General features: G+C 39.6%; 1 protein-coding gene across 1 annotated transcript in view; it reads left to right on the top strand.

The window, feature by feature from the left end:
• Positions 1-23,686, top strand: part of RSF1 (remodeling and spacing factor 1) — a 64,123-nt gene that overhangs the window by 8,168 nt on the left and 32,269 nt on the right. Inside the window, exons 2-4 of the mRNA XM_056481947.1 lie at positions 16,818-16,909; positions 21,198-21,290; positions 21,926-22,131. Coding sequence (XP_056337922.1) covers positions 16,818-16,909; positions 21,198-21,290; positions 21,926-22,131 — 391 coding nt within the window. The remainder of the gene's footprint in view (positions 1-16,817; positions 16,910-21,197; positions 21,291-21,925; positions 22,132-23,686) is intronic.

Below are 23,686 nucleotides of genomic sequence, written 5' to 3'. Positions count from 1 at the left end.
CAAAGTGATTTGCGTGCGACCCCATTATCATATGAAAGGTGGAAGTTATGTTTTATCCAGGAATCCGTCAGCACTTTGCCTTGGCCAGCCTCAGAAGTCTGCAGAAACTCTAAGAGTTTCTCAGAATATTCTCCCTGCACCCGTCTTTGTAGCTCAGGGTCTTCCTGAGTTTTCAGCACTTACCATGAACTTTTGTTGTTTGGGATTACCTCAAGCTGTATTTTCTGGTATAAGAACAATTAGCTGATAGACATCTTCAATTATTATTGCCCTCTGCTTGGTACATACACTTCTGAGCTTATCCCAAAGCTGACATTTAGATTACAGAATCACAGAACAGGTCAGATTGGAAGGGAAAACAGTGGGGTCATCTGGTCCAACTTCGATGCTCAATCAGGGTCATCCTAGAGCACATTGCACAGGATTGCATCCAGACAGTTCTTGACTATCTCTCTGGGCAGCCTGTTCTAGTGCACAGTCATCTATACAGTAAAGAAATTCTTTCTCATAATCAGGAGGAACTTCCTATGCATCCATTTCTGCCCCTTGCCTTGTGTCCTAGTGCTTGGCACCACTGAGGAGAGCCTGGATCCATCTTCTTGGCACCCTCCCTTTAGATACTTACATACGTGGATGAGATCCCCTCTCAGCCCAGTCTTCTCGAGGCTGAATAGGCCTCAGCCTTTCCATCTAAGAGAGATGTTCCAGCCTCTTAATACCATAACCCTCCACTGGACCTGCTTCAGGAGCTCCATGTCTCTCTTGTACTGAGGAGCCCAGAGCTGGACACAGCACTCCAGATGTGGCCTTACCGGGGTTGAGTGGAGGGGCAGGATCACCTCCCTCACCCTGCTGGCAATGCTTTCCCTAAGGATCCCTGGACACCATTGGTCTTTTTAGCAAAAGGGCCACTGCTGGCTCATGCACAGCTTATTGTCCACCAGGACCCCTGGGTTCTCCTCTGGAAGAAGCAGAGCTGCTTTCCAGCAGGCCAGCCCCCAGCCTGTGCTGCTCTGTGAGTTTATTCATTCCCAGGTGCAGCACCCTGCATTTGCCCTTGCTGAATTTCAGAAGTTTCTCTCTGCCCATCTCTCCAATGTGTCAAGGCCCTTCTGAAGGGCTGCACAGCCCTCTGGGGTGTTGGCCACTCCTCCCACCTTTCTGTCAGCAGTGAAATTGCTGCAGAGGCATCTGCCCCTTCATCCAAGTCATTGATGGATAAGTTATACCGTACTGGCTCAGTATAGAACCTTGTGGGGGACACTGCTAGTGACAGGCCTCCAACTAGACCCTGTGCTGCTAATTATGACCCTTTGGGTTCTGCTGTTCCACCTTGCTGTCTACTCATCCAGTCCACACTTCCCGAGTTTGTCTATGAGAATGTTGTGAGAGACAGTGTCAAAATCCTTCCTAAAGTCAAGGATCACAATATCCACCGCGTTCCCCTCATCCATCCAGGTAGTTGTTTCATTTTAGAAGCCAATAGGGTTGGTCAAGCATGATTTAGTGAATCTGTGCTGACTACTCCTGATCACATTGACAGAAAGAATTCCTTTGTGTGGGGTGAAGCAGAGGACAGGAGCTACTGAACTGTCAAGAAGGAGAAGATGAGGGGAAGATGATGAATAGATAACCTGATGCAGAATGCTGTGGCTGTGTGCTCACTGTTGTCTCAAAGCCAGCTGTCTTGTGGTTCTTTGGGAATGCCCATTTTAATATCAAGGTTTCTCTCTGGGCCATACAATGCTACGTAGTACAACTGTGTTCCTCCATGTTCATGACATCTGGGAGTTGATGGAGGTCTTCAGGACTTCGTATTACCTGCTATAGTTGGGATAAGTGTCCTCTGGTATCCTCCCAGGACCATCTCTGTTGTGCTCCTGTGGGAGGAGAAGCAGGTGTGTGCCTGGTGAGAGAGCTGAACTTGCATTCCAGGAGCATTTCCCAATGCAGGCAGTGTGCACTGCAGGGATCACCCAGCCCATGGTGGGGGAGCTGCCAGGCTGCCTGTGTGGGCTGCAGTGCTGTGGAGCACCCTCCCAGTGTGCTGCAGGCTCTTCATTACTCCCTTCTTGAGCACTGGTGATGGGGCAGAGAAGTGCAGCAGTGTTTGGTTGGCTGTTGATGTTTCTTGAGTTCAGTAAAACGTTTAAACCACTGAGAAATAATAAAACTTTTAAAAGGTGTGTATATCTTTTTATTTCCTCCAGCCTCACAATAAAAGTGTGGTGTTCCAGTTTGTGGAATACAAGGTCTGTGGCTATCCATAACACTAAGCTGATCTTTCCACCCTATTACATTACCCTTTCTCCTCTTCCATTTTTTCTCCAAATTAATGAACTTTCCTTTGCTTCAACTCATCTATAAAGCTCCACAAACATTTTAGCATTAACAGGTATTTCTTAGTAGCCTCTAGCATTTGTCAGTCTCTCATAGATTCCCCAAGAGCTAAACAAAGATCTTAAACCTCAAGCAGCAGAGAATTTCTCAGAACTACTGCAGAAATTCTGGCCATGTTGATATCTAGTGGTCTGGGGAAGACAATTTCTTCAAATGAGAGGAGGCCTATTTTTCAAGCTTCCTGTGTTTCACCAACTCTATTTTAGTATTTAATTTCTTTCCATTATAATAATTTTGGTCTTTTAGTACTTTGGAGAAAAATGCTGCTTGTACCCATGAACTCACAGGTTTGGTTGACATTTGAAGAATGGGTAGGAAGCAAATTGTACTTTACCTACCTTAATCTTGAAAATCCTCTTTTCTAGGAAAATGGTTCTTATCAGTATGAAGTTCTGGTTTTTTGGTTGTCTAAGGCTATACCATTTTTCTATCCTAACAATTATCCTGAACCAATAGTATGCTGAAAAAACCTGGTTGTTTAGGTTCATGTGTAAGTAAACACTTTATTTCCTGCTCTACTCAGTGTCCCTGTAGTACTGTCCTGGCTGTTTTCCAACTCATCTACAGCTATCTAGGAGCACCAGTGCCAGGGCACACTTATTGCCTTTTAGTATTAATGACTACCAGGATTATAAAGGTTTCCTCCTGAGAATGAACTGGGATGATTCACAAAAGCTGTATTAATTAGTGAATGATAAAGTGTGGAAATTTTAGTTTGATCCCAGAGCCTGCAGTGTAGTGTTCTAGTAGTTATCAACAGTATATTTCAATAAAGCATCCAAGATGGAGAGCTGTGTGGTGGGATGCAACAACAACAAAAATGAACACTTAACCCCCCATTCCAGTATTGCCTGCAGGTGGTAGTTGAGAGGCAGCCAGTTCAAGCTGGCATGAAGTGGTCATGTGAACGCCCTGCTTTGCAAAAGTGGGGTGGCAAAATTATCCCCTGAAATGTATATTTAAGCTTGGACAAAATCTATAGCAGACAGCATTAGCTGACCTCCTAAATAGCATGTTAACACTGTATATGCAGGTTAGGAAAGTTTAGCAGCAGGTAAGAAAAATCAATACAGCAACAAGGGAGCTTTTGGAAGACCTAACCTTAATAAAGGGAGACCAGAAGGAGTAGTCATAATGAATAAAAGCACTATGTCCTAGATGATGGAGCATGTTCACAAAGCTAGTAGATATCTCTGAATGCAGGTTGGACAAATGGGACTAGGTTGGTGAGGATAAGCCTAAGGGCTAAGGGTTGGTTTGTATGCTGAGTAGAATTTTTTTTGAAGGGTAGAAATCTAACTCTGCTGAAGTCCAGGAGGAGAAAGTATTCATAGCTAGCAGTAGAAGGAAGGAAGCTAAAAAGTCCAAGGGGAATTTGCAGAACATGTGGACAGAAAAAAGTATTATGTACAAAGAAGAAAAATCTAGGAGACATGGATGGCTAAATTAATCAGCCACAATGCAATGATTGAAATAAGTATGTTACTGGGAACTTAAATAACATCTTTGCATAAGGTGTCATTATTAGGCTAATTTCTAATATCTTAATTCTATTGCCTTTCTGGCAGTAATGATGAAATATTGTAAAACTGACATATTAGGAAATTATGTAGAGCATGGTTAATAATGTGGAAGCATGCTAAGTTCCCTGAATTAGGTATTAGATCGGCTTTCTGAAAAAGTACTTTCTGAGAAGTACTGCTGGTAAAAAAAAATACATATATGTATTTGAGTAAAAAAATGGAAACTGGAGTGACTAGCATGTTTTAAGCATTTAGGAAAAATTTAGGAATTCAAAGGCAAGGAGCTTTTGCATCTAGTTTTGATAAACTTCATGAAATTGGAATTTCATGGTTCTAGTAGTTGTAGTAGTTATTCTCCAGAGGGAAATATTCTGCTGGTTTTTTTTGAAAGCATGGATAGTTCTTCTGAAGCCATATATATGGCTCATGTTTGATATATGCTTACATATAGATGCAGTCTTTTTAAGGAGGTCACTGATTAAGGTGGTTGACTTGGCATTCCAGAGCCACCTTACATGGCATGACCCAGATAGTAACTCTCATGCCCAGCCCTTTCTTTGATGTTATTCTTTGTGGCAGGAGGAATCAGGTGAGGCGTGGAGAATGTTTTTAGCCTTTGCAGTCTACAGCCCAGCATGTTAATCCAAACTGATGTTACCAGTGGTTTGTGTTCTTGGTGTTGATTTTCAGTTAGGGCTTGCTGGGGAGGAGCTTTGCTTTCTGTCCAGGCCTGACAATCCTGGCAGAAGGCTGGCAGAACATGAGGGGATGCATCAGTCAAGCAGAGTCAACCACTGAATGTGAGTCAGCGTCCAGAGTGGTCATCAGTTCAGAGGGAAAGCACCATCATAAACCTTTAACTGATTAAATAACAGGAAGCTGGTTAGAAAAAAAGATTTTTGTTGGTCACTTTAGTATAAATAAAGTAGAATTCTCTTAATTTTTTTTTTTATAGCATGGGCAATTAATCTCATTTGCCAAAAAACCAGAAGGAAATGGGTTGTTTTTAAAAAGATAAAGGTATAAGATGGCTAATTTAACCTAAGGGGAAACACTGCTGTGATAAAATAATATTGCCAATGGGCAACAAAACTGCACGTGAAGGAGAGTTGTAAGTATATATTATAAAGCAAAATGTTTATAACAAATACATCCTAGAATATTTAAAATTACCTGTTAGCTCAACAAAATACTCTAGATAGTAGTGTGATAAGTTAGGAAAGCATGCCTGTGAACATGGACATAGCATGAGGAGTGGGCTGAGAATCATACTAAAATTTGGGGGATATATTGAGTATGTGTATCTACCTCTTATTTTGTCATTTGCTTGTTTGCAGCTACCTTGGTTTTCATGCTCAGTGGTGGTACCTCCACCTTGAAAGATATCACAAAATGTAGAGGGAGGAGGACTGCATGACAGCTTATACTGTTGACTTCAGAGGACTTTTTTTAAAGTAATCAAAGCAAGGCTCCTAGAGTTTTGCATTCCTTTTATATTGTAAAACCAGAAAAATGGTATGTTGAATGAAACTCAGAAGTGAGTGAGATTTAGGTGCCTTTCACATGTTCTATAAGGCCAGAGCCCAGAAATATTTAGGAACTGATGAACATTAAGTTGTAGTGAAAATATTTTAAGATTAAACTAAGAACATGAAGTTTCTTGCTTTTGTATTAAGCCAGGCTCTATGAAGAGGTGATTTAAAGCTAACCTAGGGGGCAGGTAGTTTTGTTACATGTGCTGTGAGTTTTCTTTACGCACGTTCTGAAACAGCAGCTGATGGTCAGTTACATCGAGTGATATGCACCATGGCTCATTGTTTTCTAAGTGCCTTGCACTCTCAGCCCTTTCTACTGGTCAGTGTGTTCAGCTTCCTTTTTGTCTGTCTTACATGGTAAGGGAAGGATTTGATGGCAGAAGTTTTATGCTTTCAGATACTGATGTGTGTTTGGGTTCTCTGTGGCACTTGCCATCTGTCTGCAGCCCAAGCTGCCAGGTTCTTCCCAGATTGTGATAGCATCTACCCGTGGTTGTGCGAGTTGGAGGGTTTGTACTCTCAGACATGAGCACTGACTGATGGCAGGCATTATGGAAATGGTAGCTACAAATTCAGTGTCCCTTCAGGCTGTTACCCTTGTCTTACTTTCTAGGTGACATTAGGAGTTGTGTAAGAGGTGGCTGACAGCAGCTGAGCCCCAGTTACTGAGAGGCAACAGTGCTGCCAGTCTAGCAAAGGGGTCTAATGCTTTGAGGCTGCCTGGACAGACAGGAGGATAATGTCAACCCCAAAGGTAACAGCCTTGGCTCCCCTGGGAAGCTGCAACTGCCCCACAGTTACAACCGTTTCTTGCAATTAAAAGAATTATGTTAACAGGGGTAGATATTTTAATAGTTTTGACAGGTCAAAACATGAGTTTGCTCATAGAAATTCATACCTAAGAGTTGGGCGTTTCAAGGAATGAAACTTCTGTGAATCTTCACTTTGTGCATGATTCGGTTACCAGCTCTCAAGAGGACATAAGAGGTTTTAAGCCTAAAGCCATCTTCGTTTTAGATCTAGACTTAAGGAAGTTGGTGAAAAACTACACTATGTTTTTATGTACTACTAGCACTTTGTCATACAACTGTCTTGGACAATTCTGCCTCTTAAATTTCTACTCTTGCATGCTTCTTGGGTTTCTGAAGACATAATGGACGAAAGGTTGCTACTAAATGATTTGCTGAAACAATTTAAAAGAACCCTCAAATTCTGTGCTAATTGGGTTAAAGTTGTAGAATTCTTTGTTTGGGATCATTAATTCATCTGTAGAATGACTTTCATCCAGCCATGTGATTGCTACCTTTCACAGAAATCTTTGTCAGCTGCTAGAAATGTTGCTCTCTTATGATTGTTTTGCCCAAGTCTCTGAGATAAGATGCGTCTCATCTGGATATCTGATTTTTTAGAAACTATTTTAAAATTTCACTTGCACTGCTGATAGATTAATGAACTGATATTACCTTAGAGCAGAACAACCATTCAGTTACTTATTTCCAGCTGACAGGGAAGCGTGTTCTGCATTGCAGAATGACTTGTGTTGGCTTCACCTTCAAAGTTTGCTTATCCTGAGCCTCAAAAAAACCTCATGCTCACATAATGCTGCTTCTTGTCAAATACCAAATGCTTATTGAGTAGTACTCCAATGTTTCTGCACCAGTTTGTCACTGCTGGATGTTTTGAAAAGCATAAAATGTGTGTTTTAGCACTGCAGTTTTAGTCTTGTACTTCTCTAGGGTCCAGTAGATAAAAAATATTATGAAAAAGATTATGGTTTGCAAGACTGCGTTTTCAAAAAAAAAGTGTCTGCAAGATTTGACAGCTTCTGAGAAACTACAAAGAAATATTTACCTGTTGCTATGGTTCAGTAAAACTGTTGGCAAATGAAAGATAAAATGGTGAATCCTAGAGTATAAGTGAGTTGTATTTGAAATACAGGTTGGATCACCAGTGACTAGAGAGAAAAAAGGTACTACTTTTAGATTTAATTCTGAAAAAAGACTGAATTGTCTTTTTAGTAGATCTCATGTGATGAATGCAAGAGGATAAATGTGATTCTTCTTTGGTGTTGTGAGGCTTGGGGTTGTTTGTTTGTTTGTTTGTTTGTTTTTTGTTTTTTGTTTTTTTTTTTTTGTTTGTTTTTTTTTTGTTTTTTTTTTTTTTTTTTGTTTTTTTTTTTTGGTTTTTTTTTTTTTGTTGGTTGTGTTTTTCCATCTGAAGAGAAGACTGAGGAGTTACAACCTTGGTAATGAAACTTGCTTTAGAAAAGTGGCTTTTATTCACCCTGAGTTTTTTAATATTGCCTTTTTTATTCAAGTGAGAGATGTGAGAGAAAGTTATTTTGTAGTATAATCAACATCCTTTCTCTGTTAATGCTGTTAATATTCACACTTGGACAGTACCTGAGAAATATGGCAAAATTGACACAGAGGGATGTTTCTAGTAACAAAACAAAGTAAGAGATTAAAATACATTTACTTCTTTTCATAAAATGGAGTGAAAAAGGACTTTCATTCAACTTATCCTCTAACAGAAAGTGTTAAAAGCAGCTTGTTATGTTCATTATGTGAATAAAGCTCAATAAAGCTGACAGCTTCTGAATACTGGTGTATACAACTCTATGCTCATGTGTACTAAACACTTCACTTATTTCACTGCATGAGGATGCTTTAGCTTTACATAGCAGGATATAAGCTTTCATCAAAAGTTAAATGCTGCCATGCTTAGACATTTGATTTTGTCGGCTGGAAGTGTTTGTGCACAGATAAAGTGTAGGAGCTAACGTCAGATCTGCAGTGGTAATTCCCTGTCTAATGGGAAATGTAAGAGCTTAGGGAAGGGTTTAAGAATGAGATGTACCCACCCCCAGTAACTGATAATATTCCTGTATCTTTAATACCTTCCCCCACTGAAAGAAGTAATTTTCACTGGAAAAAGTTTCCAGACACTCCATAACAGAATTAATCTCTTCAAGTGTATTTAGCAGAGCTCAGATGTTTTACTTCAGGATGGGCTGACTCTTCCTGAAAGTGTGTTTCTCTCTGTGGGTTATAAATGGATTATATGGAATTAGCTCAGGTGTCAATATCTACATTGCTGAGATGAATCCTACTGCTATGCTACTGCTCTTTCCGATTTTTTAATGGCAGAATATCTCAAAAATTCCAGGAGTTTGGTGTAAGAATGAAAACTCAGGCTCCTTTTCACAGGAATTAGACTCATACTTTATTTTCTTCTTTCTCTGATCCCTTGAATTTTGCATTTCCTTTCTAGTTGCTTGCCTTCTGTCTGGGCCACCCTCCTAGGAGAGGGAGTTGTAATTTTGATCCAAGAGTGAACCAAGACATTGAATTAAATTTTACTGCTTCAATGGCTGTGCAGCTTCTTAGTGTTAGATCAAAAGGTGAGCACGGTGAATGTTGCCATCTCAACTTCTTTTGCTTACATCCTTTCTGCCAGTGTGAGCTTCCATGATTGTAGTGACCAGCAAGTGCCTCAGTCCACACTGACATCTGGATGTAAATCCTTCTTTTGCTACTGATACTTCTGGAGAGAGGTTGTGCTTCCGAGTGTGTGCCCCTTTAGCATTTCTTACGGCAGAGTTGGATCCACCCCTCTGATCAACGTGCTTGTTCTTTTTGTTGTGGCTCTTAACTCCACTTGTGCTTCCTTTGTGCCTAGCACAAGCAGAATGGGCAAGTGTATTCTGCAACATGCTCCAAAGGCTGGCTCCCAGTGCCTGAACTGGGCATTTTGATGCTCATGTCTGCCTGCTTCTTCCAATGGGGAAAAAAACAAACTACCAAAATTGCTCTGAAGTGAATTTACCCCAGTGTATCAGAAGCCATGGAGATGCATACTTACAGTGAGGCGCTGTGAAGCACACCAGAGTCCACTACTAATCTTTACAATTACTTTCACCTTTGACATACCTACACTTTGAGAATTGTAATTACACAGTCCAGGGTTAAGGAAGGAAATGAGGAGGATTTTCTGTGCATGGTATAAAAGTCTTGGTTTTATTGGAGACTGAGATGCATCAGCAGGTAAGAGAATCCTGGAGTAATTTTAGTTTCCTGTTTGTACCAGCTAGAATGAAAGATACCTGTGCTTCTGTGTCTTTGCTTTCATGGGGTGTAGTCCCAGCAGTTTCAGTCAGGGTTTGCATATGCCCAAATGAAGGATCAGCAAGTTACGTGCACCTGATTTTAGACAGTAGAAACATACTGTGTTGTCACCGCACGTGACAACTGCCAACAATGGCAATCAGTGACAATTTCAAATGTTTTCAGGTACCTGGTTTTAAGGGCAATCTGCTTCTGCAATTTGTATATTGCTGCCACAGCTTGATTTTTTCTTACCTGTTCTTCACATGTCCTAAATTTGTGGACTGGAGCCAATTTTTTTATTCAATACGTTTTTTGAGTCAGTAAACTGGGCTTTCATTTGCTTTCTTTCCTGGACTATTTCCAGTTTCTAAAATAGATTTTGTGCTATTTTTCCCCTGAATTGTTTTCAAAGTAATTTTCTTTTTTTCTTCTACCTCCTTTTTCATTGCACAGTACAGTATGCTTTTCTTGCTAAATTTTATGCTTTATTCTAACATCAGCTGCTTTTGTTAAGTTTTCTGCTGTTCCTTATAATATATTAGCTTAAAAAGTCCCCAATGTTCCTAGGCACTTAATAGCCAGGGAATGAAATAGGGGGCTTGTGAAAGATTAAGCCATCTTCTGTCTGCTAAAGGGCTGCTGAAGAACAGCTCTCCAGGGATTTTGTTTACTTTGGTATGGCCTTTTATTCCAGCTTCAAGAGTTATGCCGATGATAAGGAAAGTGACTTTTTTAATCTCAGTTTCATATACAGTGAGAATGTGACTGATGGTAGTGTGAGCATTAGAAAGCAAAGCATAATCAGACTGAACTGTAGACAAGTGAAGATTGTAGAATAAAAGATATGGGAGGAAAGGGTGCTCAAGGTGGTGCTATGGGTTTAACAAAGAGTGTTTGGGAATCTGCTTCTTTGGAGAGGACCTGGGGGTATTGGTTGACAGCTACTGAGCATGAGCCAGCTGTGTGCCCAGGTGGTCAAGAAGGCCAGTAGCATCGTGGCCTGTATCAGGAATAGTGTGGCCAATGAGACTGGGGCAGCGATTATCCCCCTGTACTGGGCACTGATGAGGCCGTACCTCAAATCTTGTGTTCAGTTTTGGCCCCTTAGTACAAAAAAGATATTGACGTGCTGGAGTCTGTCCAGAGAAGGGCAACAGAGCTGGTGAAGGTCTGGACCAGAAGTCTGGTGAGGAGCAGCTGAGGGAGCTGGGATTTTTTTATTCTGGAGAAAAAGAATCTTGGGGGGCACTTTGTCACTCTACAGCTTCCTGAAAGGAGGTGGTAGCCAGGTGGAGGTTGGTCTCTTCTCTCAGGTAACAGACAATAGGGCAAGAATAAATGGCCTCAAGCCGTGCTGAGGAGGTTTAGTTTGGATATTAGGAAAATTTCTCTACGAAAAGGATTGTCAAGCACTGGAACACACTGCCCAGGGAAGTGGAGGAGTCGCCATTCATGGACATATTTAAAAGATGTGTAAATGTGGCACTTGGGGACATGGTTTACTGGTGGGACTTGGCAGTGCTGAGTTGGACTGATGCAATGAGGTCAGGATGCAACTCTGCTAGCAAGGTCTGTTATGCTGGTATACAACTTACTAAAAAAACTGGGGGTAGAAAAGGCAGTTCAAAGCACTTTTCATGTTGGTCATGATCCATTTGCAAGTGGCAGTGAAAGAGGTGATGTGCTGCGTTCCTTGCATGGGAATATGTGGGAGGAGGTTTACCAGCAGGATAAAAATCTTACCTTTGCTGGTTAATGTTAGAGTGACCCGTGTTCTGAACAGTCCGGGTAAGGGGAGAGTCTCCTAATATGTATTTGTACAGATAAGAGAGATAAATGTACTCTGATATTTGTGTGAAAATGATCTGGTTGGTGAGTATCCAGATTTCAAAGTGCTTTCCTAGGATAACAATGTCATTTAAATGTAAGCGTGGTTTGTTTGTTTGTAATGCCTGCCAACAGTCTTTCTAGGAACAGGATATAAAACTGCTACTTGGTGACTTGTTTTTTCTGTTTTGATCTGTAGTTTAATTACAGCATATTTAATTGCTCTTTTCATTCACTCAGGAGGCGGAGCAGTTTCATTTTTTTCCCCTTTCCTGTGCATCTTTTTTTTTTTTTTATAGGCACACAGTTTGGTAGGATAATACTCATCGAGTGACTTAGAAAATAAGATATTTAGATTGTCCTTTCAAACAGGAATAACTGTTCTTTTTCTCATGAGGTCGCATGATTCCAATTTATTATTTTTATGCCAAGCTTTCTTCATGAAGATGGGGCTCCTTATTGCCACAACTTTTTATCAGAGTTTTACTGACATTTCTTGCCTGGTTTCAGACTAGGAGTTTTGTCTTTCCATCTATTTATCATGCCAAGTTCATACTAAGGCTGCCATTTTTCTCTGTGATCTATAAACTTCTATTAATAACTCAAAGGATCTCACATTTTTCTTATACTGGGTTGAGATAAGAAACAAGTTAGATAGTTCTTCAAGAAGAATATTTATGTTATCATAAACCAGTGCTGGTCCCAAAGGGGAGATAATATTCCCTTTCTTTTTTGTGTTTGTTCAGTGTTTGCTAGTTGTTTAATCAAACAGATGAGGGACTTCTTTTTGGTTGAAACTAATCTAGAAGACAAGATATTTGCTGCCTTAGACTACTCGTGGGACTTCAGACTTTACATAGAAATGAAGGAGAATATTAAAGATGCTGGAAATGTAGTCACATGTCTATTGGGCACTCTTGTGCCTTCATAAGGGATGCAGCTAAATGATTTTAAGCAAATTTATGCCTAAGTACCTGTCTGTAAAGGGAATTAACTGCATGGTTAGTGTGATGGGCTAAGTGGTAAATTATCATAAAATGGTTTGGGTTGGAAGGGACCCTAAAGATCATTCCAACCACCCTGCTGTAGGCTGGGACACCTTCCACTAGACCATACTCCTCTACCCAACCTAGCCTTGGACACTTGCAGGGGTGGGGCATCCATCTCTGTTCAGCCTGTTCCACAGTGGCCACGTGCTGACTCTGCTGATGTCTGAGGAGATGCTCTTGCCTTTGCCTGTGCCCCCAGGACAGCTCCCTCTGGCACTCACAGCAGAGCGATTTGAACAGCGTGGAAACCGTCTGGTATTTGCCATTAAACTCCATGCAGGGTGTCAGTAGCTAGTCCACATCAGCTCTGTCAGGTTGCTGAGAGCTACCTTCCCTTAGCAGAAAGGAGGTGGGAGATCATTAATGATCTCATCAATCTCAGCTGCCCTCTTGCTCAGTATGGTGTTATTTGACAGTGCAGTCATAGCATGCAGAGGTAATTTTGGGCAAGGCAGAAGGATGAAAAAGAACATACAGTTAATGGAAATATTTGCCGTGTATGTCTTATGAGTCATTTTATTTCCTCCACTTGCCAAAACAAGTTAGCATGGAAAATGGTTTACTAGTGTAACTGGGAAGACCTGTTTGTGTTTGTGAAGCATGAAAACTGCCAGCAGCCTTTGCATCCCAGAGTTTTATTTTTTATTTCCTTCAGCCCAGGTCCCCCCAGCACAAAGAGTTCAGTGTTCTCTTCCTGGGTGCCTGAAGGGGGACAGTAGGTGTAGGCTTTGCAATCCACATCACTACCAGGTGCTCTGTTTACATCATGGTTCTGATCCTCTTCTCTGTATCCAGCACTCCAGATCTGCTCTCGTGCCAAGTTTTTTTTTTTATAATAATTTTCAAAATAACAGATTCCCCCATTGTCCCTCTGGACTCAGGACTTTGTCATGTGTTCTGTTTTCATCGACTGTTTCAGGCTTTTTTAGGTGAGTTGTAAGCCTTTTCCTTTTGACAGAGAAAATAAATATTGTTTTATGAGAAGCTATCTTTAATCTATGGTTGTGTATATGTTTGAAAGTTTTCTAGCCAGATGATGGGGTTTTGACATGTTCATAGGTTTTTCTCTTCTGTGTCAATTATTCTGATGTTCCCAAATTTATTAGACTTGTGAATGACGTATAGGATGCTCCCTGAAATGCTGGAGTGGCAGAATAGTTTTCAAATCATACTGAGGCCCAGATGACAGTCTACCCTCCAGGGAAGTGCAGGGCTTAACAAATGGGCTGAACTCCACCAGAAGCCTTATAATTGTATACAGTGACTCATTCTTCCTGGCTTATGACTTCTTCCTATGAAAAGTATGTGTTTTTGAATATCTAGCAGAATGCACCATGCTTTAGTAATAGCCAGTTCTTTGGAATAGTTCTTCTTTTACAAAAACACTGTACAAATGATATTAGCCATGTGCACAGTCCTGGTGTTTTCTCCACTACTTAAGCATATTCTGAGGAGGTTTTAGAGAACTCTTCTATTACTTTCCATAGAGATCAAAGTTTTATAAAAGTTTGAGAATATAATTCAAATTTAGAGGGGTTTTTAAAATATATTCTATCACACTTTTTTGACCAGAACCTCACACACAATGGCAATTATACAAGAAGGATGCTGTGTATTGTGTCAAGTTCCTGAAATGAGTGATGCAGGTCCCACATGAATGGAGGTGAAATTTTGCTAAGGAGATAGTAGTCTGCTGTTGTTATTTGCTGAAACCAGCCAGCAACACAACCCAAAATAATTATGTTCATGCTCTTTGGTGTTATGTTTTTTTTCTTACGTGTAGGATAGAGCAGTGTTGTAAAAATGATCTTTACGATGATGTCCAATTCAGTGAACTCTTGGCAGGAATTCTCTCTATAGTCTGAACAAAAGTAAGCTAATTTAAGTTACACAGGTTCAATGCATTTCTGAGCGGATTGAAATGTTAGTTGTGTTTACTAGTGCAGTTTTACTCCCTGCCAGCTAAGTGCTCTGGGAGAGATTTGCCACCACTCTTAGACTTCCTAGGCCATCTCCCTCAGCTGGTGTTTTTGGCCAAGTCAGGTACACATCCTGTATTATTTACAGTTACTTTGGACTTTGCACAGAGTTTGTTTCTCAGTCCTGTAGGCTTCTGCTCCTCTGGTTGTTGGGGCATGTGGCAGGTCAGGTTGCAATTCACACACTCCCTAGAGAGCAAACTAGACATCAGTTTTCTTCTCCAAACCTCCTGCCTCCTTCATTACACCAGGAGGATACTGTAGAATTCCTCTCAGCAAAGATAAAAGGCAAAAAGGCAGCCTAGAAATCCAGTCATTAATATTCTGTAATAATGAAAAGCATCTTGAAAGGTTAGTAAAGAGAATGGATGTGAAGTGTTTTGTGAAGTTTGTAAAAGTAATCACGTCGATACATTATGAAGATCCTAGAAATACAAGAGCTGAAATGCTGAAACTGAGAAAAGTGAGGTTTCTGTAGGTACTAACACAATTCTCAGGAAGTGCTGACCCAGGAGTTTGCATATTACTCCAGCTTTTGAAATTTTTTGTGTTTTCTATTTTATTCTAACACTAAAGCTCTAGCAGAGCTTTTTGTGGTGACTGGGAATTTGATTATTTTAAACAAATCACCTGTGCTTCTTTAAACTAGGATTCCTATCAGTATGTACCCATAAAAAGAGGTCTGATTAAAAACAAACAAACAAACAAAAAAGGATGCTGAACAAAAGCATTGATTCAGCAAGATTTTGAATACTCTGGCTCAGTTCCATGTCACACAAACACAAGCAGAGGTTTAATTGTATGACTTAACATAGATAGAATTGCTTATGTGTATGAAGTGCTTTTTGCTTAATTTTGTTAGTGTCAGCTGCTTGGCACTTATTGGGGTTAAGACCTTTGATCTTGTTCCTTTTAGAATAGGTGTTAGTTCAAAATCATGAAAAGCAGCATTTTTCTGGAAAAGCAAGGAGAGGTACTAAGTGTCTTCAATATGTAATGGAAATATTTTATATGCAAATGGAATGAAAGATAACAAGGCAGGACTTGTTGCTTATGAATTATCTACACTAGAAAGAGGTCTCTTTGAGGGTACCAGGCTGGTACTTTTTATATTTATTTATTGAAGAAGTTGTGTATGAAATTTCTTCTATTTCTGAAACAACACAAACATTTTTGTCAAACTGATCTTTCAGCAATTCAGTATGTCCATCTGAAAATCAAAGCATTTGATCGAAAGACAAATATGGCTGGGTGAATTTAAATTAGATAGTGAAAAGATTCACACAGGTAATGTATAAATGAGTAAAGGAGCCAAACATCTCATGGATATCTAGTTTAGAACAAACACATTTGATGCTCCAGCTGTTTATACTATGTCAAATAATGCTACTGGACCAGCAGAAAAATTATAATCATAAATTATGAGAATAAAAATTCTTAGGTTTAAAGCTTTCAATGAGTGTGGGCATGGAGTACTGAAAATGCTTTAGAACATAAAATTGTATGCAAAGAGTAGAGAAATAATAGTACTTGAGAAGATAATTTTTGAAATTTTTCTTAACAAATTACAGATGAGAAAGCTGATGTCATTGGGCACGTAGAATTGCATTAATAATTATGAATTACATCTTTTTTGGAAGTTATGCTACTCATAAAATTATTATTATGCTACTTATAAAATCAATGTTCTGCAAATTTGCCACTTGGTGGTGCCAAATTGATGTATAAATCACAGATGTGAGCTGAGACAAGCTGTTGAAGTTGTTTCTGAGGAGTGTACACTAAGATACATAAATTTGGTTGGAAAACTTTGATTTTGTGGCAGCACTGGTGCAGCTGTACTCTGCAGCACTTCTGGTAACCATTCCTCAAGCCCCATATCTTGAATACCTCTCTTGTCCCTCCAGTACAAGAGAGAGTAAGTATATAGCAAAGCTACATCTGTGAGAATGGAGTTTCAGGAACATTTCTTCCATAGCCCATGCACCTGGCAAAAAATAATTTGGATCCAGTGATATTCCAGGCACTGTGCAGAATATGGCTTTGGGATTTCTGGAGGTAGCTGCAGGTGTGCTGCTTGCAGTGTTATTTTTGTAGGTGTTTCACTGGAGTAATTCCTGTACAGTTGTGGTTTAACACTGCCAGAATTTCCACAGATTTATCACTGAACTCTATATTCTTGAATTGAAGGGTCATGATTATCCTAAATATAAATCTAAACAAAAAAACTTGTGATTAAATTAACCTTCCTCCGTGTCTCAGTTGCAGGGCAGCTCTTCAACAAGCAAGAAGTTTCTGTTTTATTACAATGTCTTGATTTGTCACAGCGTTTCAGTGTTATCAGACTTAATGACTTGTTTTTTTCTTTTTCTTTTTCTCTCTCTCAATACTGCAGTCCCAAAAGAATTGGTGGAGCTTCACTTGAAACTGATGAGAAAGATTGGGAAGTCTGTCACAGCAGACAGATGGGAAAAATACTTGATCAAGGTACAATATACATGTTGTATTATTCTGCAATGCTGGAATATGGTTGTGATGAGCAGTTGTGTGAGCAAGCCCTAGTATGAGCTACAGGAGCCTTGGGCTGTGCTGGCATCTACACACATGCATCAGATCCCAGCTTTGCTTGCAGTCTGCCTAGGCTTGTGGAAAAAAAGTCTCTGAAAATAGGCACCATATTCTGCATGTGAAGGAGTGTCCACCCTCATAATTGGCAGGAAAATACTTTCTTGAGTATTAAGATCCTAAAGAAAGAAGATTTAGTAGCCTGCAAATGGGTTAAATTGATCAGAGATTTATACAGTAGCAGTTCATTTGTATATCACTTGTCTGAATATGATTTAATTACTGTGATTTGGTTGATATTCATACAGGAACCATACAGAGGTCTTGTAGCATGTAATAATCACAAAAGAAATTATTGCAGTGATTTATATTTTCATGCTCAGAATGGCACAGCTAAGATGAAAATGTAATTATGCATCAGTAAAAACAGAGCATCCCATTGTTTTACATAATTCTGTCTTAGTATTTTAGTTGCAACTGTGTCTTTGTTGACACTTTACATACAAATAGTTTCCTGTTTAAATAATTTACAGTGCTTCAAAAAATGAAAATATATGGACAGTCAAAATTAAGGTTACCATTTCCCCTCTGGGTATGTTCCATATGTCTTTTAATCCACAGAATTGTGATCTTGTTACTGTCTGTACAGCTGTGATCACATCTTGCTTAGAAATACAGCATCATGGTAATAGCAACCATACAAATAATGGCACTTGGCAAATCCAGCTGCAGGTCTCCCCCTTAAATGCAGTCTATAAGCTCTACAGAAGTATGAATTTGTCTGGAGGTTTGTGTACACTTTAAGATGATGATGTTTTTAGGGCTGGGCATGTGTTGAGGAATGACCTGCTAAAGGGCCTTTGTTAATTCTGACCCATTAACCAATTGTAAAACATTGATGAAATTTTTTAAAAATAGTAATGTAATCATTTATGTAACTTGTGTGTACTTTGTGTACTATCAGTACTGTGGTTACTGAATTGTGTTAAATTCCTTAATAAACCCAAAAACCATTGCAGCAAACAGAGAAAACCCAATTCTGACTTGTGAACTTATGTACTCCACTGGAGCTACTTACCAGTTGTGTGGTAAGCAGAAAGCAGGGCGATAAAACAAGTTTGAGGGACTAGTTTGGAAAATCTTCTTCAAAGCAGTTTGGAAATTCTTCTTCAGGGGAGCAGTAAGGAAACCCTCCCTCACACCCCTGTTAAGACCAAGTAAGTGTTAATAAATTCTACTTCATTTAACAGTCTCCAGAGCTAACTTGAAGCTTATTCTGGCCAATGGTTCAAAGGAACCTTGAAGAACAAAGGAATTTAAATATAACTAATTAGAAAGGTATGCTAATATTGTCCCCATTTCAAAGGAGTATGATTAATTTAGAAAAACGAGGAAGAATATTGGAAAGTGTCACAAAAGCCAGGAAAAACTGAACAGGTGTGGAACCACTGAGAGCATTTTTCCTTGATACCTGCAGTATTGTTCCACATAATATTGATGACACTCTAAGAGGCAAAGTTGACCTGTTTTTCCTTTGTTAGAAATTACTGATGTGTTGCTTCGATAAAACAGGGCTTGATATATTCTAGATGTTCTTACTTAGGCAGAAACTTTAGTGAAGAACATTCAGACTTACATGCTCTTAATATTTATGCATGTATGTATTACTATATTTTGTTTATAGACCAACTAATTATAAAATGTTCTTTACTTGACTGTTTTGCATATAAAGAGTATCACAGAAATTGTCTTTAAGTCTTGGCTGATATTTTGACAGATGGATATATTTTGGGATAGGAAGTGAACATGGTAGTTGAGAGTTCTTTCCCATCCCTCTTCTGGTGGTGAACCACCCAAGTTGGATCCACCAGTATGTGCACTAATCTTTCATGGAAGAAAATGGCTGTAGGTCTGTGTAAGTCTGACTCTCCTCCTCTGCACAAGGTATGTCTAGTGGTCATTTATGGCTGAGGTAAAGAAATGCCTGGTCCTAAGCATTCCAACAACTAAGAGGAAGTGTTCTGCCCAGCTTAGCTGATTTTGAGAAACATGTAGTGAGATCACATTTCAGTGTCTCCTGACAGTGTTTGTTTGAATATTGTCAAACATACCTTACATTTCTCTGCACTGGTGCATCTGAAACCTTTAACCCAAAATCAGCACATTCTGAACACATTTCTGATTGTTAGAATTCAGGTGTCTGTAGTCCCAAGTGAGGTGACTCCTTTTTCATGTTCCTGTTTTCCTTGTTTAAAGTGAATCTTTGGAACATGGTAATAATGTGGAATGCCATCATAGCTGCTTTGGAATTATTTGAGAGAGGTGTTTCAGCATTTCTTGCAGGGGGGGAAGGTGCTGACCACTCTTAGCATTCAAAAGGCAGCGGTTCCTGCAAGCAGCAGCTTTGTTATCTGTGTGAAGCATCCTCTCTGGGAAGACAGAGACTAAGATTTTAGCAGAGTCTGGATCAATGAGATCTGTAGTTCAGGGTTGTGACAGTACTTGTCAGGAGAAAGCACAATTATCTGGTTTTTAATTGTCAAAATGTAGTCATTTCAATTTGAACAGATGCTTCATCAGCTCAGATGTCTCGAAGCTTTTGCTCTTGACAGTCACACACTTTGTAGAACATGAAGCTTCTCATTATTGCTCTCATACTTAATGAGTGAGTAATGAACAGCAACTGGAATATGCCCTGAGCAAGGGTTTTGATATACAGTGTCTCAGTGTTCTTCACATTACATGGTTGAAAAGGAGAGAGAAAGTGGAGTAGCCTTATTTAGTGAGCGAGCAGTGATTGTCTCCTGCTGTGGGCTTTGGCTTGGCATCGGAGAAGTTCCTGTGTAATATTCCTTAACCTCAGAGCAGGAAAAACTGCTCTTCAGCAGGGTCCCTTGTGGCCAGAGTGCTCTTCACTGTTCTCTGTAGGTCACAGCTTAAAGTCAAAGTATGATTTATGGTGTGGCTGAGCTGACCTAACTGCCAGCTTACCCTTGTGCCACCTGAGAAATGGTGTCAGTACCAGGGGTAGTGGAGGATTGGTAGTGTGGCTGTGGGGACAGGGGAGGAGTAGCAGCCCCTTGGCTTGGTTGGAGCTCAGGTAGAGTTTTACACCATGAATCAGTTAATCTGTACTTTTGGTGGGTAACATATAGGATTGTTTTTGCTGCTATTTCCAGAGAAAGCTGCATTCAGATGTGATTGGCAGGTTTCTGAGTAGCTTGTATCTTATGTCTGTATCCAAGTAACTGTATCTTATGTTTAATAATAATTTGTTGATTGGGAGATTGCCCTGTTTTGATTGAGTCCAGCCTTTCAGACTGAAGGGCAGCAGTACCTCATGCAGCAATGGCACTTCAAAATAATTCCAGCTGGAGGTGTAACTGTGATCAGCTTTTGCCTTCTCATGGATAATTCCACTGGAATAACCTCACTGACTGGAGGTCCTACCATGTATCCTCAATTGATGAGCAGCTTGTCTCTTCGTGAGAGTTGTTTTAAGCATGTCTAAGTTGTTAGGAGGAGAGAGAATTTCTTCTTCACATTTATTATTGGAGCTCATGCTGATTCAATCTATTTTTCCTTTACTGCTGCTTTTTCAGGTGATAGGATTTTTCCCCCATATGGTTGTGGTTGAATTTATTTGCTTTAAATAAATTGAAATTGTCTATACTTAGAATACTTTAAAATATTTGTTAAGCAGCTTGAGGCTCAAGATATTTTGTACAGAATAATAATTCCACGGTGTGCAGTGAGTAGCAGTTACATTTGTTATCTGCCATATAGTTGAAGGACTTAGAGGGTCCCAAGAGAACCTGGCAACTTGTCTGCTAAGTGCTGCAAGGAGATATAATAGGAAATCATGTCTGCTTGAGAGAATTTATATTCTAAATAGACAGAAATCGAAAAATATGAGATGTGCGCAGCAAAGACAATAATACCTTCCTGTTGCAGAGTCATGCTACCTACTTTAGGATGTTTAGAGAATGTGGTGGTATCAGGACCTCGATGATCTCCTCTTCCATAAAAATTCAGTAGTGTTTGCTAATGTGCCTGAGTTTTACTTTCTGTTTTTCTGAAACAAGACTTCCTGACTGCAATCCCAAAGAGATCATGTATAATTAATTCCTGTAGTAAGGTACTACTAGTAAAAAGTTTAAAGTTGCTTTTTTCTCCTAACCTTAGAAATCTGCTATTTTGTTTGTAACAGATATGTCAAGAATTCAACAGCACTTGGGCTTGGGAGATGGAAAAAAAAGGATACCTAGAAATGAGTGTTGAATGCAAACTGGGGATTCTGAAGGTACACATTCATCAGCTAAGGTTCTAAATTACTGCTTCCTCACTCACTTTAAGGTCTTGCAAATTTAGCTTGAGTGAACCATACGTGCATATAATAAATATAGAGCTGATCTTGGAACAGACATTTTATTATTCATTGTAACGGGATGAACCCAAACTGTATGTAACACTTTGTTTACATATTTTTCACACTTTGTATGAAAATAGTCTTGTGCTTACTGCTTTGTCAAGAGCTCTTTGCCTGTGCAATACACACTCTAAAACATGTTTGTTACCTTGCTGAATTCCAAGGGCAGAATGGGACTTCATACTTTGTGGTCTTGACAAAATTGTCAGGGCTGGTTCCAAGTCATTATGGGTTCTATTGTAGAATGAGATCATTTGTACTATGTAATAAAAATTGAGAATAAGCTTTCTAAGCTAGCCAGGTTAAAAAAAACCCAAGACCAACACAAAGTCTTGTATCTCATTTAAAAACAACATGGTCTGGAAAAACCTGATAGCTCCAGCTGACAAACAGATCGAACAGAGAGAGAGGCCCAAAAACAAGTTCCAAATTACACAGAAATTAAATGGGCTGATTTTCTTCTTTCTGTTTCTATTTTTGCTGTCTTACCAGTCTTTCTACTTTTTCAGTATCTCTGCGAATGTCAGTTTGATGACAATCTAAAGTTTAAGAATATCATTAATGAGGAGGATGCTGATGCCATGCGTCTGCAGCCCATCGGTCGGGACAAGGACGGCCTCATGTACTGGTATCAGCTGGATCAAGAGCATAATGTCAGAATGTACATAGAAGAACAGGATGACCAGGATGGATCCACATGGAAGTGCATTGTTAGGTATTCCTTCTTTTTGTTTTGTGGGGGTTTTAGCTATTTGTGGCTCAGGCTCAGAAATGTGTTTCAATAAATCTTCATTTCTTACACAGTAGGATTCATGACAGTGGGATTTTCTGCATCGACATCTATGTTCTAGTGAAAAATCATGTACAGAAATAACTCACAGATTTGTTGGTAGCAGCCATCAAATAATTTGTTTCCTGCTAGTTCAAGCTGCAATGAATATATAGAAAGGGTAGCAAGAGAAGACTGTCTTGAGGATGATGGCTCCATATTGCTTACTGGCCAGCTAAATGCCTTAGAAAATAGAAGACTCTTGCTTCTTTAACTTCAGCTTTGTTAGGAAAGCTACAAGTGGACAGACTTGTTCTTGAGGAAATTGTATTGCAATTACTCCTGCTGGAAGGAATCCAGGGGAGGCCATGGAGATGCTCAGACAGCTGAAGAACTTCTCTAATGAAGATTGACTGAGAGACTTGGGATTGTCTGGCCAGGAGAAAAAAAGGATCCAGAGAGAACTCAGATCTTTCTAGTACCTAAAGGAGCTGAGGAAAAGTGAAAAGGGATTTGTTACAGAGGCGTGTAGTGACAGGACAAGGGGGAATGGCTTTAAACTGACAGGGTAGGTTTAGATTTGATATTACGGAGAAATTCTGCGAGAGTGGTGAGGCAGCAGCAAAGGTGGCTCAGAGAAACTGTGGCTGCCCCATTCCAGAAAGTATTCAAGGCCAGATTTGATAGTTGCTCCATAGCAACTTGGTCTTGTAGAAGATATCCATGGCATGGGAAGTTGGAACTGAGTGGTCTTTGGTGGTCCCTTCCAACCCGAACTATCTACAGGTTATTTACACTGCCACGATATCAGTAACAGAAGGAGTCATACAAAACTGTTTAAACCACTATCAATTGGCCATAGAATAAGTATTACTATGAGTTACATGTAGACAGCTGTTGTGGGGGAATAAAGAAAATTTATCCAAACAAACAGATCAAGAGCTGATCCATGCATCATTCATCTCTGCCATGCACTATAGACTCCAAAACTCATTGCCAAAAGAAGAAGAAACCGCAGCTCTGCTGGGGAGGTTCTAACACTCCACACTCACAGCAGAAAACCAAAGAAATGCATTAAGAAATCTGAAATGGTTTTAAAATCCATGAGACTCAGATATTTGGATTGTTGCAGGCTTTCTTTCTGTAAACCTGGGGAAAACAAATTGCTGAACATTGACTTTGAAAAACAGATGTGAGTGCCTTGTTATTCTCGTCCATTAAGAAAGCAATGACTGTTCAATTATGGCTCAAATCCTTTATCAATTGAGGTGGTTTTTTAATGCTTGGATGTGCATTTTAAATAAGGAGTTACGGTGCACTGTGACTCACGCTCATACAGATGTTCACCCACATTTTTTGCTGTCATAACTTAAGTTGATGGAGTTTTCTAGACATCTTGGTGTTGTTTGTTGCATGTGCTTAGGATAAGCACTTGCAAAAAGTATCTAAATTAATTTAATGTTTACTTTTGCAAGTTTCACTCAAGTCATATGGTTGCTTC

Source organism: Oenanthe melanoleuca, chromosome 1 (assembly GCF_029582105.1).
Source record: "Oenanthe melanoleuca isolate GR-GAL-2019-014 chromosome 1, OMel1.0, whole genome shotgun sequence".
Classification (NCBI taxonomy): Eukaryota; Metazoa; Chordata; class Aves; order Passeriformes; family Muscicapidae; genus Oenanthe; species Oenanthe melanoleuca.
This window is presented reverse-complemented; position numbering and strand designations above follow the sequence as displayed.